General features: G+C 40.8%; 1 protein-coding gene across 8 annotated transcripts in view; it reads left to right on the top strand.

Annotated features, from left to right (window-relative positions):
* Nucleotides 1-13,900, top strand: part of SPON2 (spondin 2) — a 105,268-nt gene extending 91,368 nt beyond the window's left edge. For 4 of the 8 annotated variants that reach the window (XM_043512683.1, XM_038398061.2, XM_043512684.1 and 1 more), the window contains 6 exons: nucleotides 3,437-3,500; nucleotides 4,190-4,416; nucleotides 4,774-4,997; nucleotides 5,326-5,517; nucleotides 6,753-6,927; nucleotides 10,347-11,126. In XM_043512683.1, the coding sequence (XP_043368618.1) occupies nucleotides 4,194-4,416; nucleotides 4,774-4,997; nucleotides 5,326-5,517; nucleotides 6,753-6,927; nucleotides 10,347-10,525 (993 nt within the window). In that variant the 5' untranslated portion in view covers nucleotides 3,437-3,500; nucleotides 4,190-4,193 and the 3' untranslated portion in view covers nucleotides 10,526-11,126. Of the gene's footprint in view, nucleotides 1-3,436; nucleotides 3,501-4,189; nucleotides 4,417-4,773; nucleotides 4,998-5,325; nucleotides 5,518-6,752; nucleotides 6,928-10,346; nucleotides 11,127-11,880; nucleotides 13,189-13,809 lie in introns of those variants that run through there. The other 4 variants (XR_006280604.1, XR_006280605.1, XR_006280606.1 and 1 more) reach the window with 2 other exon arrangements.
* Nucleotides 13,901-19,496: the final 5,596 nt, after the last annotated feature.

Below are 19,496 nucleotides of genomic sequence, written 5' to 3' on the forward strand. Positions count from 1 at the left end.
CAATCCTCAGGCATAGGAGAAGACAAATCCAGCACTGTGGAATCATCTGGCGAGGAAAAAGAGGAAGAAAATGGAGCCAATCGGACCTCCTGCATCAATACCTGCTCTTGAACAATTGTTCAGGCTGAACCAATTCAGATGGAGCAACATCAGTCTGTGTCTCCAGCCTGGGCGGCTTGGAGGTGAGATTACCGAAGAGTTCGTTGACCTTCCTCTGGTCTGGGCAGAGGATTGTGACCTTGCAGATAAAGGAACATCCCAAGAGTTCCACAGAGGCCACTGAAGAACAGGATACAGCATTGGATGACTAGTAGGAAGTTGGCCAAGAGCCCTTACCCCTACTGTGAGAGCAGTGCCAATCCCAGTATCTATGTTGATCCCCCAGAAGTCTGAAAGGCTTTCAAAAATGGTACTTGGAAGGAGAGGGAGAGGCAGAAAATGAGCTTGAGTGTGAAGAACATTCCAAGTAGTCTGATGTCAGCAAAGGGGCCGTTCCTGGTGGAGTAAGCAAACATCCAAACTCAGATGACGACGTCCAGTAGGCAGGCTGTGTTTGTACCGAAGGTAACCCGTGCCTTCAGTACTAGTAGGGGAATTGTACTAACACATGGCACCAAAACAGATGTCAGTACTGCAGTCAGAGTAGTACCAATCCTGCAAATCCCAAGATTGTTGTTGGTACAGAAGACAGTATCTGCCCCGACAAGCCCATTGGTACCATGCCCTAGCATTTACACAGTGCTGAAGATGGTAACAACGTATACTCTGCAACTAGTCCAGGTGGTGCAGAGGCTGCAGAAGAGACCACCATGGCAGAGTGCTCCTGTTTTGAGAGAGTCAGGAACAGAACAAGTTTGATGCTACTTGATATATCTGTGGAGTTCAAATTTTTGATGCTGACACTGATGTTATTCGTGCTAGACTCCACACGGATGGTACCAGAATGACGACATGGTGTTCAGTTGCTCTGGTCTCAGTACCAGAGAGCAGGTAGATGGCTCAGGTCTGTCCTGTGCATCAGAGGAATCCTGGTGCCAGTCTGCACTCCTCTTAGAAGAAGAGGAGGAATCTCTCTGAGCTGTGGAGTGGCTCTGGTTAGTTTTGTGAGTCCTTTTCCTTGGAGGGCCCAGTGAAGGAAAATGAGCTCTCTTTCTCCTCAGAGAGGAATCAGACTCTGGCTGTGGAACAACAGCCAATGCCAGTTCTGAAGTTCTCTGAAGGGGCAGATGATCTGTGGAGGCCCCTCGTGCCAAAGTGGGCCACATTGCCTGCTACTAAAGGTGTTGCTTCAAGCACTGGTCTCTAGACACCTGCATTCTCTTTTTGAATGACCTACAAATGAAGCACTTTTCTTTAGTGTGCCCTTCTCCAGGGCACAATAAGTACCAAGTGTTTAGGGATAACCACCCCCACACAATAGGCAGTGCTTAAAACCTGGTGTGGGCATTGTACCAAGCTAAATTCTCCTTAAGTAAATTACTACTAACTAAATACTAAGGGTACTACCGTAACTTACTATCACAGAAAATGTATTGTGATAGCAAAACATGAGCTAATCACTGGAATCGATTGCCCAAGGAGATTGTGGAATCTCCATCATTAGAAATTTTTAAGAGCAGGTTAGACAAACACCTGTCAGGGATGGTCTAGATAATCCTTAGTCCTGCCATGAGTGCAGGGAACTGGACTAGATGATCTCTTAAGGTCCCTTCCAATCCTACGATTCTATATCACATGGAATGCTCTGACTCAAGTCAGAGGTGGTGAGAAAGAACTGAGGGGAGTTGAGGTGGTGTGACCCTTAAATAGCCAGGGAGAAGTTATGGGGTTCCGAGGGCACGTGTGTCACCCCAACAGATACTGCTCAGCAAAGTTCTCTGGCTTTGGGCACGCTAGGTGTGTGCATACCTCTGTGGAATAAACATTTGCAATCACTCAAAGAAGCAACTTACATGACACCCATTGGTGAACTAGAATGTAAATACCAGATCCTGGGGATCCTTGTAACCCTTATGAACCTCTGTGCCCTCTGCCAGTCAGCATCAAGAGGTCCTTAGATCACACCATGCACAGATGGCCCTAGCAGCCAGTGAATTTCATGAAATCCATCTAAATATTCAGGAATTGTGGGTTCTGGTGGCTGACACCTCCACTGTTCAGCTGCCTCATTACAAACCCCACTCCCCAGACAGAATAATCTAGGTAAACTTCATGACACAAATCTCAGTTTTCCTCCCCGCTTCCAATGGGTTTTCCATGGAAGGGGCAATCTGTCCCTAGTTTTAGTAATGCCTTTGAGCTAAAACTGGCTGTCTGCAAGCCTCCTTGCAGAATATAAAATGCAGGGTTTAACCTATAAACCCATCATAACCTGGGGTTTAGCTAACTGAGAAATGATTGCCTTTCTCCCGTGTTCTAATGTTTGTGATCAGAGGAAATGTTCAAGCTAGATACCCCACAATTTCAATGGGAAGGTCTCCTGGCAGGGCATTTTTCATGATGTGTACTTGACTTTTGAACTGACTCTTGATCAGTCACGCTTCCAGGCATTCTAACAAGCCCTTTTTTCCTAAGGGCATTTGGAAAGGCAGTGGGGAAAGTATTAAAAATGAGTATTACTGTTTAACTTAACTGTGCTTAGTATTTATAGCTTTTTGCATAGAAAAAAATATGTTTAGCGATATGAGTGTCTGTATGTCACTATAGGATATGTATGATTTAACTACGACTAAGATTATCTAGGATTTTTATTTTAAAGAGTAGACAGCTAAGAAAAATCTTGAAGAAGCTTCCAAAAACCACTCCTTCCAAATAAACCACAATATTACAGAGCTTTTTCATCATAGTGTCCAGTATTGTTGCCAACAAAGATATATATTGTTCTATTTTAAATTAATTTGTGTTTGCAGTGTTGATATATGTGACTATATAAAATGATTTACGTCTCTTTCCCTAGATTTGTTTAGCTGTTTTCACCTTCTTATTTGAACGTGTACATATGGTATGTGAGAGTGAGAGCGCTCTCTGTAAATGTTTGGAAGCAGCATCTGTCAGACAATAAAACTTACTAGGAAATATGCTTCTCATTTAAAGCATTTCCACCAGAACAATTTTAGTTTTGGACTCAGTTCATTTTTATAGCTTAGAAGCATTAATAAGATGAACAGAGAACTATAGTCACCAGAAAACCTGAGTTGTTGGTAATAATCTAAGATAGTTTTAAAAAACATTCTGTGTCTAGTCAGCACCACAGTTTTCCAATAGAAACCTGAAGCAACTGGCATCCAGGAGATTCTGGAAGTCCATAAAAAAAAATCAAGCAACAGTATGGAATTCATTTTGTTAAACTGGAAAGTCTAAAGGTTATGATAACTGTTGGACCAAAGGGACCCTCTTCAGGCATAAATAGCAAGACTCCTACTGTCCTCTCTTGCAGAACAGCTCAGCTGCCAGCAAAAGCAGGTGCTCTCACCATATCTGAGCTCCAGAGGAAATATTTAGTGAGTATTCAAAACTCTTTTAATGAATTAATGTATTATACAACTATTAGTGTTTCAATTATGTTTATGCAGTTTTCTCTAAGGACAAAAGCATTTAAAAAGGAGGATTTTAAACAACTGAGTTTCAGTCTGATGCAAGGATGTTTGCAATTATGTTAATTTTAAATGTTTTTTCATAGCAAATATGATAGCAAAGTAACGTATTATATTTGTAATGTATTTGACTTTAAATTTGTTCTAAAAATGTTGCTTCAACTTTTATGTTACTTCTCCATGCTTTATTTAATTTTATCTTTAAAATAATACATTTATTATTAATGTTTTTACAGAAACATTTACCAGTCTAATTAATTCAAGATGTGATTCTAATAAGATTTTAAAAGAAAATCATAAACATATTTCCTCAAACTCATTATCATGAACAAGTTTAAGATATTTTTTTTTCCATTAGGAACAGTTGTCCTAGATAGAGTTACAGCTTTGTAACTTACTGCATGGAAACTTCAACTCTGGAAGTCCTATGTGTTCTTAGATGCATTTTAAATGTTTTTAAATGCTTTGGATGTGTATTTTCTTTTAGTTCAAAACTTATGCTATATTAAATTTCATTGGGCTACAGTTATTCCGTTTTGAATCTACAGTGACTAATAAGGCTAACATGGACACTTTTTTTTTCTTTCCATGTGTAGGGAAATGGAAAACCTGATGCTTGGCTACAGATCCTGTAAAGTTATCTGGACGCTGCTTATAACAATTTTAGGCTATACTAGCTGTCTGCCTGTGAGTGATGATTCTGTTTGCACAGCAGAGGAAGTTGCTAAGTACAGCATACTCTTTGTAGGGAAATGGAGTCAGGCTGCTTTCCCTAAGCAGTATCCCCTTTATAGGCCTCCAGCACAGTGGTCTTCCTTGCTAGGTAAGTGAAGTGTGCGCAGTGTCAAGACCAGATAAAACTCTATACAGTTGTGGAGGTTTTTTTTGTTCTTTATTTGAATTTATTGAGAATTCCCTTTAGTAAAATGAAAGTCAAAACTAATATAGCTTGACAGCTAAACAATAACATACAGAACTTGCAGCATTCAAAATACTTAGAGAATCTACAAATGTTTTCAATTGGCTATAGCTGAGGTAAACAGTGATAAGTTAAATGTTTTATAAAATCCTAAATGTTAATCCCCAAATTGTTCCACATCAGAAATAAAACAGAGAAACTGCATCAATTAAGATAATCCAAAGCAGACTTTTATATTGAGCAATGTGTTCCCTTAAATAGGTGTTACCCATAGTTCTGACTATAACATGTGGAAAAAGGATGAATATGCCAGCAATGGTGTGCGTGATTTTGCTGAAAAAGGTGAAGCATGGACATTAATGAAGGAAATAGAAGCAGCTGGAGAAAAAATTCAAAGTGTGCATGGAATCTTCTCAGCTCCTGCCATTTCCAGTGGTACAGGACAAACCTTCACGGAATTAGAAGCACATTCAAGACGCTCCTTAGTACGTACATTTACATTTTCATTTTAAGAGTTGCTTACTAGTTTTATATCAGCAGGATGCAAAAGGAGATATTTGAAATGCCACTGATGACTATCAATATAATGCAAGGAATTGCTAAGAGAATCCAGTTTTAAAGAACTTTATGAACATAAAATCAAATAAAAAAGCACTCTGGAATATTTTCTTTTAGAAACCCTCAAATAAAATAATCAGAAATGTTTGACCCATTACCATACTAGAAATCAGACCCTGAAGTTCCTGTTAGCCAAGCCTGTAGAGACTGGCAGGTGACAGTTAATTTTTATGATGTTTTTCTTTCACTTCCTAGCTTTCTTTTGTTGTACGAATTGTGCCCAGCCCTGATTGGTTTGTGGGTGTTGACAGTCTAAATCTATGTGAAGGAGATCATTGGAAAGAACAAGTAACAGTAGAACTTTTTCCATATGATGCTGGAACAGACAGTGGTTTCACATTTTCCTCACCAAACTTTGCCACTATTCCACAGGACACTGTTACAGAAGTAAGTGTATGTATGTTGTATACATATGCATATGTATTATGTAATACCTGTATATTATGATTTTTTTCTTTTAAAAATAACTTATGAAATTATAACATGAACATCTTTTTCTTTGCAAAATGATTTTAATATTTAGTGCTGTATCTGGATTTATGACTTAGTTGGAGCTCCATAGTGATAGCACTTAGCATTCGTTTGGTTGATGTCCATTTATTTTCTGTGTGTTTGCAAATCCATGTGTCTGAAATGTTATTTGTTATATCTAGGGTCATAATACTTCTATTTCGCATTGTCATCTAAAATTCTGTAAATCAGGAATGCATGCTTTTTTGATTTCATGCTTTTAAAAAAGCTAGATACATTTATAAAACTAAAACAATGCTGAAAAGAGCTTGTTGGGTTTGTCTGGGCTAGATATTTATCTGTATTAGGGAATCTCTGGGGATTGCAACTGCCATATGGGCTGCAGCGGGGGAGGGGAAGTTTTCTGAGAGAATTGCCAAAACTTGGCAGCTGCTAGCATCTAAGGGAAATGAGCTAATGGAAAGGAAGAGGAAGCTTTGCTCAAACTTTTTTTCTTACTGCTACTGCCCTTCCCCTGCTGTAAGTCTTGTCTGCCCTTTCCATGCTCCGTCTATCCCTTACTTTGTTTCAGGGAGCTGTTGTTTAAAGGTGGAGAGAAACGGACTTCCTTGCCCCCTACCTCCCTTAATAAAGTCAGCACTTAGCCAATTCCTTCTCATGTTTAATAAGTGCTTTCCTAGAGCAGAATGTAGTGCTTGCGGGAGTGGGAAAGAATAGAGAAGCTGAAGCACAATCCTGTGTGACCCCTTATAACAATACCACATCTACTACAGCACCCATTATGCCCCAGTCAGTAACCTTGCCACTGCCAGCATTCCCTACCTACAACTTCCTGTCTCCTCCATCAACCTGCCCAAGCATTACTGTGCATGCTGACTACCCTCCATCCAGTATCTCCATCCAAAAATAGCCACAATTTCTTGTGTGATCTCAGTCCCAGAATCCTTCCACAAAAGTTAATGGGATTATCTTCATGACAAGAAATCACAACTTTTTTGTGCGGCTCGGGTGTTAACAGCTGTGCACCCCCAGTTCATATACTTTTACTTGCCCAGAAGCATAATTAAAACATGAAATTCTGTTTAAAATTTCTATCCTTACTAACATGGCAATACTATTTCTATAAACTTCCTTTTATTTTTAATTCATAGATCACTTGTTCCTCTCCAAGTCACCCAGCAAACTCATTTTATTATCCCAAGCTAAAAAGTTTGCCACCTATTGCTCGAGTAACCATTGTAAAACTTAAAAGAAACCAGCTGGGTCTTCCTGGTCCTGAGCCTAACCTGACGGCTACAGACAATGCAATAGATGACTCTGTCTTAGGTAAGTGATTAGTACTTTGATCAATTAGATCCTTTTGTTCCCATTCACTGAGCACCCAGGAGGGAAGCAAAATTTTAGAAAAGTTCAAATCTGGCAGGCCATGTGGAAGAGAATGTGGTTATGCAGAATATTCCTGCTACAGGCAGCAGCAACTTTTCCCTTTACAAAAATGCTGCACAGAAAAGGGGGGCATGCCTAGTCAAATAACAGCTGATCATTATATTTCTCTGTACCCTTTTCTATGTGGAACAGCATTAACTATTCCTCTGTACTCTGGATCTAATTCTAATATCACTAACACTTGCATAAATTGGGAGTCATTCTACCAAAGCCAATGGAGTTCCACAAGTGTAAACATAGCGTAGGTAAGATTAGAACTGGGCCCTCTGTGACAGAGACCAGAGACTACAACAACAGTATAGGCAATAAACTAGTCCAGATGTCATAGGAAAAGGATACCGAAAGAAACACTGAGGGCTGAGGGAAAGCCTTCATGTCTGGCCAGGGATCCACAGGTTTGGGTTAGATCCACAGCATGTCTTATTCAAACCATAGAACTTCCACAGAACCACTAGTCCTTTCTGAAAGAGGTACTCTGTCAGACTCTCAGCTCCCCAAATCCTGTGCAAATACTAAAGAAAGGGGTTCCTTCCTGTGAGTTCTTACATAATGGAGCAAAGCAATTATACTTACTGTATTCTCCTTGGTAAGAAGTATTTTGATAGTGATATGAAATAAGAAAACAAAATTCAGTTCACCAGCTTGAATAGAATTATGATGGCAACTGATACCTACAGAACAAGATACCCGAGGAGAGTTTAAAATTCTTATTGAAATGCTCAAGTGAAGCCAAGATTTAATTTCAAACAATATTATATTTATCCCATCACAGCTTGCTTTCTTTCTTTTTTCTTTTTTTTTTCTTTTTTTTTTTTTTTTTTTTTACTGTCAGTGAATGTTAGTGTTCATGTAAGTGAAGGTTCATAGCACTGATTTGACCCGGTCTTAGTGACAACTTCTAAGCTTCAAACTCAGCATAAATGCTACATCTCCTCTGACTGGAGGAAAGAGGATAGATGGCAGAGAGCCCCATGCAGGTTTACTCTATGCACCCTCTGGTGACTTTCTGTATAGGAATGTGAAAAGGGGAATGTGGAGGACTTCTTAAGAGAGGAGTGCAGAGACCAAAATCCTGCACAGGAAAGATCCATGGGATACATTCCCTCATATTCTGTTGTAGCAACCATGGCCCAAGTGCGTGCCAGCTGCTTCAGATTGGGATTGAAGAGTCTATTTCTCTGGCTTTGTCTCTGTGCCAGGAGTTTGGACCATAAGGTGGGCTTCAAAAATTTCCTCACAATTAATAAATAACCATGGTAAGGTAAGTTTTCTTTAATAAGGCCTGACTTTTACACTTAAAACGAGCAGATTTCTAGTTTAAAAAATGTTTTCTCAGTAAACAAGAGCTGATCATCCATCATTCAAATTGGGTGACACAGATTACATATAGAATAATATCCTTTCCTCCACAACATTTGAGAAGGGATTAGTACTTACTCTGGCCCCAATTCAGAAAAGGAGCTTAAGTATGTACTTATTTGCTTTCCTTACTAGGGGTGGTCTTTAAAACATGCGTAAGTGCTTCCTGTACTGGGTCCTTAGTATGCTACTTTGAAGATATCATGAATGATTCTCATTCTTGGGTCTCAGCTCCCCAGCCTAAGACAGATGGGTTTGTCTTGTCCTGAAAGCTTAAGATTCAAGAGTTGAAAGTCAGCCAATATGGTATTTTTAGAGACTATTTATTTATTATTTTATTTAATTCCCCATAAACGTGAGTAACTGGAAGTGTTAGCTAGAGCAACATGCTGTATTAATTTCCCCACAAAGTTAGTTAATGTACTACAGTGTAGGTTAAAAAACCCCTCCGCCCCCGCCATCAAGTGTTCCAATACTGGGCATCTCCATAGTAGATACTGTAAATCCGTGGTTCTCAAACTGGGGGTTGGGACATCAGGGCATCACGAGGTTATTACATGGGGGGTTGCGAGCTGTCAGCCTTCACCCCAAACACTGCTTTGTCTCCAGCATTTATAGTAGTGCTAAATATATTTTAAAAGTGTTTTTAATTTATAAGGGGGATCACACTAAGAGACTGCTATCTGAAAGGGGTCACCAATACAAAAGTTTGAGAACCACTGCTGTAAATAGTACCAAACTACAACAGGTTATGTAATATATTTGTAATACAGTTGATGAGATAATAGTAATTGTTTATCCAAACTACACATTTAGTTCTTTTAAGTTTTCTATACAAGTCCATTTCTCTACTCCATTAAAAATTTTAGTAATTCAGGAGATACTATAAAATAAGAGCAACACATACTGAATCAGAGCAATTCATTGTAAGTAAAGCATTTGTTGGATATTCATAGTCAGAAGTCCCCACTTTGTGTATATACCAGTACCTTAATCCATAGAAAAAGTTACTCCACAGGCATAAGGAAAGATTTAATTACCAAAGGTCAAACCATGTTCCCCATCCACTCAAGGTCCATAGAGATCCATGACTACAGACAAATTTCCTCCCAACTGCAGAGGGAGAGAGTATCTGTATATTTTCTTTGAGAATTTTATAACTTGCATATCATTCATATTTCTGTATTACTTTACAGAATTTCTGATTTATTTGGTTGTCATAAATTTAAAGTATATTAGTATTAAAAGGCTTTCAGTTATACAATATATTTTATTGGCAAAGGGAAGACTGTGTATAAAAAGTGCTTTACCTTTTCTTGCCAAAAACTAACTACAAGAAGATTTAGCCATAAAAAGAATTAGCATTTTCTTTACTCATGAGGAAGAATAGACTAGGACTTAAATGGAAAATGAAATAAATAGGAACAATATATACAAAGAAGTCCCAGAGTATATAAATAAACTTGATAAAAGTCTTAATCCTGGTATTATCCAGCAAGCCATGCAAGGGCAAATGAGTTAGTAGTAGTGAGAGGACAGTAAAATATAATTATCTTTTCAGAGCATGCTCATTTTAAACAGTTTTCCATGAAAAGAACATTTAAAATTCTCAACTAAATACCATAATTAATGCAGTACCTCAAACAACCTCTACATTACAGTAAAAAAGTCTACCTTTTCAGGACCTGAAAACAGATGTCTTTATTTACTAGACAACATATGGCTTTTAATAAAGGAATGTAAAATTAAATTGTTAATTAAATGTTAATTCATTTTTAAGTAGATCTTTTTAATATCATCAGTAATATAGCAAAAAAACCATCAGCCTTATATTTGTATAAGTAAGGACAATTTGATAATAGTTTTGTACATTTTGCCAACTATGTGTTTGCCTTAAGCACATATTTATGTCAAATCACCTCTTCTTATATATGTTACAGAAACACCATTGGACTGTGAGATTTCACTGTGGTCTTCCTGGGGTCTTTGCAGAGGTACTTGTGGAAAGATAGGGACCAAAACCAGAACTCGTTATGTACGCCTTCAACCTGCCAATAATGGAACTCCTTGTCCAAACCTGGATGAAGAAATAGAATGTGAACCAGACAATTGTGTCTGAAATCTCCTTTCCAGTGGAATAAAGAATAGACAATAATTTAGATAATTTAAATTAAGGTTAGATTTAGTTGAATCTATACTCCATGTCAGTCACTATTCCTTATAATTCAGGTATGATGTAATGTTTTATTGAAATGTTTAATTAGACTGGATGCTGATTCTATTGTTTGATATCAAGACTTTTTTTTAATTAGTTAATTTTAGCCCAGCAGTTCTTGATCATTTACAGGGAAAACAAAACAAAATCCATTGAACCCATTCCTTCCTACAAATATTGTGTAAGTTCTTGCAGTACCATCTAGTGGCAGAAAAGAAATTTTTGGACATACTGCACAATTCATTTAAGTTAAATCTTTTGAATACAATCTAGATTATCATATACATTCTTAAATTTTAGAATTTGTAGATTTAAATTTGTTTATTTATACCTATAAAGCTAATTATTATGTTGCGGTAAATTATGTTTTATTATAATTTATTGGCATTAATGTTGACTTCTTTTAATCATGGTTAATTGAGTACACTTCTTTGGAAAACACTAAAATAACTGAGTAAACTTGTCTTGAATCTTATGCATGCAGAGGAGGAGGTTTGTTTTTCCTCAGACATTGGAAAAATACCAACTACAAAACTTCTCAGCCCACAAGCTTCATATAAGCACTAAAAAGTTTGGATACTAATGGAGAGCCACTGAACTCAGTTGAGTTGAATCTCTTTTCAGATTTAAAAACTGACTGATCTTTGGTGTGGATTCCTACACCAGTAAACTGACTGGGAAATAACTGGTGGAAATTTGTAAAGTCTGTTCAGCTGACTATAAATTTTACCATTTTCTACATGTATGAAATAAATGTGTCCATGTTTCTTTAAAAGCATATGTGGATGTGAATTATTTATGTAAAAATTACAAATTTTTGAGGCATAAATGAGAAATTATAGATTTGTTTTTAAATGACTCAAAGCAGAATTCTGTTTGGATTTCACAAAGCATAATATATCAAAAACTGTTTCACACTCTGAGTTTTATTACTCAAATAGCTAATTGGTTGAAAAAATGATAGCCTGTGGGTTATGCAGAGTTTTTAGTTATAACATAGGGAAAGGATTTTTGAAATGTAAGAGTTCAACAGAAAACTTTTAAGCTAGTTTATAGGTCTACAGTGCACTGTCCTAGAAAATATACAAAAATAAGAAAGGCACAGATATGAACAAGAAAGATCTTGGATGGGGCTGCGCAGGTTCATTTTGAAACATGCCATCTATGAAAACCATTTTTGGACACTAAAAGAGACACAGCACACTGCATTCTCTTTAGGTACAGGAACACTTAAAGCTTCTGACACTTTTTTTTTATAGGACTCAGATGAGGATCCTGATGAGTCCTGAAGAAATTAGAACTTTTATCAGCATAGTACATACTGGTCTTCCAAACACTGAACAAACAATTAAAACAAACACTCGGCTCCAGTCAAATACAGCTAAGTATTTTTTAAAAAACCCTAACTTTTGTCATTTCTGGATGCCTTGTATTCTTCTGATTATCATTCTCCTGTCCTCCATCCCCCTCGTTTCACTTATTCTTGTTTATAACATCTTTTTTTTTTCTCCACGTTCCTCCTGTGTCCACATTCGTACAGGTTCAGTAGCTCTCAAATATCCTGATTTTGGGGAGAAAAGAACTTTTCTCAGATCTCTCCACATTCTGTATTATGTTTATGTCCTTTTCCATTCTTTGTTTATTTTCTATACAGAAATCTTCCTTATTTTCTGTTTTGGGTTTTTTTAAATTTAACTGTATAAATACCTAGATAAACAATTACATCCAAGGTATAAGAACAACTTTAAAATGTATTAAAATATACATGTGAAGTATGCTCTCTGCTTTTATATATCCTGTTCCCTCGCTCCTTCCCCAGTCCATTTTCATTGCTCTTTGTCCCATTCATTTCATGGCTGTGAGACAGCCATGTTACTGCAAGGCATGAATTTAGCCTCCAGCATCATTCCTATTAATGGACAGAATTTGAACTGTTGACTGATAAATGGCTAAAGGCTCCAAGTCCTATTACTAGTCCATGTTCCTGGACTGATGATAGAACCCTAAGTGAAAACATAATATGTGATGGTTACAAACACTAGGAATGAGAGGATAAGAAGAAACTTGTAATATTTTCCACGCGATCTCATGACGACAGCTGTAACTTATAACAACATGAAATATATAATAAAGGCCAGATTTTTCAAGTACTCAGCACCCGCAAATTGAGGCTGGTTTTTCAAAAACACTCAACCACTGCTTCCATTATGACATTTATGTAACCCCCTTGAGGTTTAGAGAGCCTGGCCCCTTTAAAACTTTGTCCGGAGGCAGAGGGAGTGCTGATTGTTGCAGCAAGAAGAAGTGCTGGTTGTTCCAGGGGTGTGGAGAGAGGTAGAGTGACAGGGTAGGTCTGTCTGTTGCTACAGAGAGAACGACTATAACAAGCAGGCCCTCACATAGTGAAGCAGCCGAGAATCAGCCCGAAGCCTGGAAGGGACAGAATGACCAAACAGGGACGCCCCAGGACAGGAGACAGGAGGAACACCATGCTAAAGAGGAATCACTTGAGAAGAACAAACCAGAGCTGGACTCAGTATCACAGTTGCCCAGAGATGGATGGGGCCGTGAGTACTGGGGCATGTGACCTTGCATTGGACATAAGGAGGGAGGCTACAGCTAGCTAAATGGGGAGGCTGTCACTCTGTGTGGGTTTGCAGAGAGTGGCAGAAAAGGGACCGGAGGGGTTTATTGTTGAAAGGTTACTGGCACTGAAGACTAGCAGGAGCACCCAAGACTCACTGCTGTACTGGAACTCTGCCCAGGATTCCTGGACTCTTAGTGTAGACACATTGCTTGGTGTCTGTCCTTTTGTATTGTGGTACCACTGGACCTGTGGAGCCTTGTGTTTGGATGTAACACTGTTTTCCCACTCTCCATATCTTCCCTCCTGTTGTTTTGCTTCAATCATCCTTCTGTAAATAAATATTTCCTTTTCCTATATTGTACTCTTCCGGTGTGTGTGTTTACACCAGGGAGTGTAGAACAGGTGGGGAAGAATTTCCCTGATGCATTCCTGCACATGCCTTTTGTTGGCCAGAGCTGCTTGAAAAGCAGACTCAATCTTGGCCATGAGGGTGCATTTATAACCAGGTTTCCTAGCATGCAGGAGATGGTCACTTATTTGTACAGTAAATCTGCTGTGTTGAAGGTTTTGCTTTCCACATACATGTTGTTTGTATCCCCAGATCAGGATGAAGGATAGTAATCCTGAGGTAAATGCCTGTATTTGTCTATTAAACGCCGAGGGAGTTTGCCTGGGATCTGTCTGAGAGGAGGTATGCTAAGTGCATATTAGTGCTGCATTAGGGGGGTTGTGTTGGTGAGTATCTGAGTGTCTGTTGTGGGGACAGTTTGAACAGGGAACGTGTGTTTGATTGATTGTTTGAAAAGTGTGAATTGGGAGTGCTTTGTTCCAGGTGAGCCTTGAGTGGGACTGACTGTTAAAGAAAGCCAGTCAGCTGAGAACCAGCTGAGCAGCGAACAGCAGAGAGGCTAACAGAGGGAGTTTGCCTGGGAGTTCGCCTGGGGAGAGCCCACTGAGGCTTACATCTTGCTGGCTTCTCCGGCTTACTACAACTCCTGAGGAAGCTCGTAGAAGGATATGCCATGTTTGTCTTTCTTCCACAGGACAGAAGCTACTTTGTCTGTACAAAGTACAAGCTGGTCTTCATATTGGAAGAAAAGGTTCAAGGCCTGGAGAAACAAGTATCGACCCTGCGTTGCAGAAGAGAAACTGAAGGTTTCCTGGATGGACATCAGGATATGCTTCTACGGACACAACATTCTGAAGATTCAGAGCAGGCTGCACAGTGGGGACAGAAGGACGGTGAAGAAATTTGGCGGCATGTGACCTCCAGAAGAAGAAAGGGGAGTGTCCATGTACCAGCAACTCGGATACAGGTAAGCAACCGTTTTCATGTTCTCTCCACAGGTACTAATGCGGAGAGTGGACTAGATGATACATCTGAGGGAAGGGAACAGAAGAGACTCTGCCGATTGGAAGGCAAGAGATGCACTGTCCTAGGGATGGGGGTTCCATGACCACTGCTCCCAAGAGAAGGAGGTGGGTGGTGGTGGTCAGGGACTCTCTCCTTGGGGACTAAGTCATCTATCTGCCACCCTGACCAGGAAAACCGAGAAGTCTACTGCTTGCCAGGAGCTAGGATTCACGATGTGATGGAGAGACTGCCGAGAATCAACAAGCCCTTGGACTGCTACCCCTTCCTGCTTCTCCACATGGGCACCAATGATACTGCCAAGAATGACCTTGCGCGGAACACTGCAGACTACGTGGCTCTGGGAAGAAGGATAAAGGAGTTTGAGATGCAAGTGTTGTTTTCGTCCATCCTCCCCATGGAAGGAAAAGGCCTGGGTAGAGACCGTTAAATCGTGGAAATCAATGAATGGCAATGCAGGTGGTGTCGGAGAGAAGGCTTTGAATTCTTTGACCATGGGATCCTTCCATGACTCCTTCCAAGAAGGAGGAGTGCTAGGCAGAGACGGGCTCCACCTAACGAAGAGAGGGAAGAGCATCTTCGCAAGCAGGCTGGCCAACCTAGTGAGGAGGGCTTTAAACTAGGTTCACCGGGGGAAGGAGACCAAAGCCCTGAGGTAAGTGGGGACGTGGGATACCGGGAGGAAGCACGGAAACACGAGCAGGAGAGCATGAGAGGGGAGGGCTCCTGCCTCATACTGAGAAAGAGGGACGATCAGTGAGTTATCTCAAGTGCCTATGCACAAATGCAAGAATCTGGGAAACAAGCAGGGAGAACTGGAAGTCCTGGCACAGTCAAGGAATTATGATGTGATTGGAATAACAGAGACTTGGTGGGATAACTCACATGACTCGAATACTGTTATGGATGAATATAAACTGTTCAGGAAGGACAGGCAGGGCAAAAAAGTTGGGGGAGTTGCATTGTATGTAAGAGAGCAGAATGACTGCTCAGAGCTCCGGTATGAAACTGCAGAAAAACCTGAGAGTCTCTGGGTTAAGTTTAGAAGTGTGAGCAACAAGGGTGACGTCATGGTGGGAGTCTGCTATATACCACCGGACCAGGGGGATGAGGTGGATGAGGCTTTCTTCCAGAAACTAACAGAATTTACTAGATTGCAGGCCCTGGTTCTCATGGGAGACTTCAATCACCCTGATATCTGCTGGGAGAGCAATACAGAGGTGCACAGACAATCCAGGAAGTTTTTGGAAAGTATAGGGGACAATTTCCTGGTGCAAGTGCTGGAGGAACCAACTAGGGGCAGAACTCTTCTTGACCTGCTGCTCACAAACTGGGAAGAATTAGTAGGGGAAGCAAAAGTGGATGGGAACCTGGGAGGCAGTGACCATGAGATGGTTGAGTTCAGGATCCTGACACAGGGAAGAAAGAAGAGCAGCAGAATACGGACCCTGGACTTCAGAAAAGCAGACTTTGACTCCCTCAGAGAACTGATGGGCAGGATTCTCTGGGAGAATAACATGAAGGGGAAAGAAGTCCAGGAGACCTGGCTGTATTTTAAAGAATCCTTATTGAGGTTAAAGGGACAAACCATCCTGACGTGTAGAAAGAATAGTAAATATGGCAGGCGACCAGCTTGGCTTAACACAAAACTTAACACTTGCTGATCTTAAACATAAAAAAGAAGCTTACAAGAAGTGTAAGATTGGACAAAGTACCACGGAAGAGTATAAAAATATTGCTCAGACATGCAGGAGTGAAATCGGGAAGGCTAAATCACATTTGGAGTTGCAGCTAACAAGAGATGTTGAGTAACAAGAAGGGTTTCTTCAGGTATGTAGCAACAAGAAGAAAGTCAAGGAAAGTGTGGGCCCCTTACTGAATGAGGGAGGCAACCTAGTGACAGAGGACATGGAAAAAGCTAATGTACTCAATGCTTTTTTTGCCTCTGTCTTCACAAACAAGGTCAGCTCCCAGACTACTGCACTGGGCAGCACAGCATGGGGAGGAGGTGAGCAGCCCTCTGTGGAGAAAGAAGTGGTTCAGGACTATTTAGAAAAGCTAGATGAGCACAAATCCATGGGGCTTGATGCGCTGCATCCGAGAGTGCTAAAGGAGTTGGTGGATGTGATTGCAGAGCCATTGGCCATTATCTTTGAAAACTCATGGTGATCGGGGGAGGTCCTGGATGGCTGGAAAAAGGCTAATGTAGTGCCCATCTTTAAAAACGGGAAGAAGGAGGTTCTGGGGAACTACAGGCCAGTCAGCCTCACCTCAGTCCCTGGAAAAATCATGGAGCAGGTCCTCAAGGAATCAATTCTGAAACACTTAGAGGAGAGGAAAGTGATCAGGAACAGTCGGCATGGATTCACCAAGGGCAAGTCATGCCTGACTAATCTAATTGCCTTCTATGACGAGATAACTGGCTCTGTGGATGAGGGGAAAGCAGTGGACGTGTTATTTCTTGACTTTAGCAAAGCTTTTGACACGGTCTCCCACAGTCTTCTTGCCAGCAAGTTAAAGAAGTATGGGCTTGATGAATGGACGATAAGGTGGATAGAAAGCTGGCTAGATTGTCGGGCTCAACGGGTAGTGATCAATGGCTCCATGTCTAGTTGGCAGCCAGTATCAAGTGGAGTGCCCCAAGGGTCGGTCCTGGGGCCTGTTTTGTTCAATATCTTCATTAATGATCTGGAGGATGGCGTGGATTGCACCCTCAGCAAAGTTTGCAGATGACACTAAACTGGGAGGAGAGAAAGATACTCTGGAGGGTAGGGATAGGATACAGAGGGATCTAGACAAATTAGAAGATTGGGCCAAAAGAAATCTGATGAGGTTCAACAAGGACAAGGGCAGAGTCCTGCACTTAGGATGGAAGAATCCCATGCACTGCTCAGACTAGGGACCAAATGGCTAGGCAGCAGTTCTGCAGAAAAGGACCTAGGGGTTACAGTGGACGAGAAGCTGTATGAGAGTCAACAGTGTGCCGCTGTTGCCATAAAGACCAATGGCATTTTGGGCTGTATAAGTAGGGGCATTACCAGCAGATCGAGGGACGTGGTCATTCCCCTCTATTCGACATTGGTGAGGCCTCATCTGGAGTACTGTGTCCAGTTTTGGGCCCCACATTAGAAGAAGGATATGAAAAAATTGGAAAACGTATAGCGGAGGGCAACAAAAATGATTAGGAGATTGGAACACATGACTTATGAGGAGAGGCTGACAGAATTGGGATTGTTTAGTCTGCGGAAGAGAAGAATAAGGAGGGATTTGACAGCTGCTTTCAGCTACCTGAAAGAGGGTTCCAAAGAGGATGGATCTAGACTGTTCTCAGTGGTAGCAGATGATAGAACAAGGAGTAACGGTCTCAAGTTGCAGTGGGGGAGGTGTAGGTTGGATATTAGGAAAAACTTTCACTAGGAGGGTGGTGAAGCACTGGAATGGATTACCTAGGGAGAGGGTGGAATCTCCTTCCTTTGAAGTTTTTAAGGTCAGGCTTGACAAAGCCCTGACTGGGATGATGGTCCTGCTTTGATCAGGGGGTTGGACTAGATGACCTACTGAGGTCCCTTCCATCCCTGCTATTCTATGGTTCTATGATTAACAATTGAAGCAGCTATTGTGAAACAAACTTATCCTGGGAAGTCAACTGTGAAGGCACTGACGGTCTCCCAGAATCTTGCGGATCACCTTGTGGAAACTGTAGAGAACACTATGATACTGGGACATCACAAAGATATCCAAATGTGTCATCTGCAGATTGTGACAGATGCTGCAAAAAATTCTATGGATAGGTGTCCTTTCCTGGAGATTAAGGGCTGGCACAGTGAAGGAAGGAAACTCCATATGGCTCAGAAAACTACTCTGGCTTTACAGCATACCTGGTGGTTGTTCTTTCCTCACCTCACCTTATGGCACAATCTAGATTCAGGGCAGGCTTTAGTGGAACTGATGGATGATCTCCTACAACCAATGCATAGAGGACAGAGTTTCATCCTCCTGAATGTCTCTGCAGGTTTGATAAGAAACTGCACCTCTATTATTAGACCCCTCACTTATGGAGTCTCAAAAGGATCAACTCTCTCTTTGTTCTATTCAACAGCTACGTACAGGCACAAAGTGAACTGGTCAGATGCCAAGTGCCAGCAATATGCAGATGATACACTGCTCTGCATGTCTTTCACAATATATGATACCACTACCACCAAGATGGCCCACAATTAGAACGACATCAGCTCATGTAAAAAAAACCAACAGGTTGAAGCTGAACTCAAGCAAGACAGAGGTTATGTTAACAGGCAGAGGAAAGCATTTTTAAAGGTTTGCAACCACAGTGGAATGTCTCATTTGGTTGATGGTACTCCCTCACTATAGGCCAATTTAGTCTGTAGCTTAGGAATGTTCCTGGATTCCTCACTGATGTTAAGATCTCACATAGCAGCATCGACAAGTGCTAGGAGTTTCTGTCCCACCCTGGCAAACAATGACCTAATCACAGTTACTCACATGTTTGTCACCACCTCTTGGCTGGACTACAGCAATGCAATATACCTGGGAATGAAGCCTTTAGTGCTTAGTTACACAACATTGCACCATGTCTGCTCAGCAACACTGGCTACTGCGAACACATCAGTCCCGTCCTCCACTCCCTACATTGTCTTCACAGAGAATATCATATCAAGTGCAAGGTGCTCAGTGGTCTGTGCCCAGAGTATCTAAAAGATTGACTAAAGCTCCGGGATGAGGATGTGGTCGATAATTTTGCTCCTCTGGCACAATGGAACTTTCTGCAATAAAAATAAAGTTTGTCTGTGCAGGAGACAGAGCTTTCCTGAGGCTGGGCAAAGACTAGGGAAGGAACTCCAATAGGAACTGCAGGCCATTACAAGCCTCACCACCTTCCACTCTAAATGCAAGGC

This window comes from Dermochelys coriacea, chromosome 4 (genome assembly GCF_009764565.3).
Source record: "Dermochelys coriacea isolate rDerCor1 chromosome 4, rDerCor1.pri.v4, whole genome shotgun sequence".
Lineage (NCBI taxonomy): Eukaryota > Metazoa > Chordata > Testudines > Dermochelyidae > Dermochelys > Dermochelys coriacea.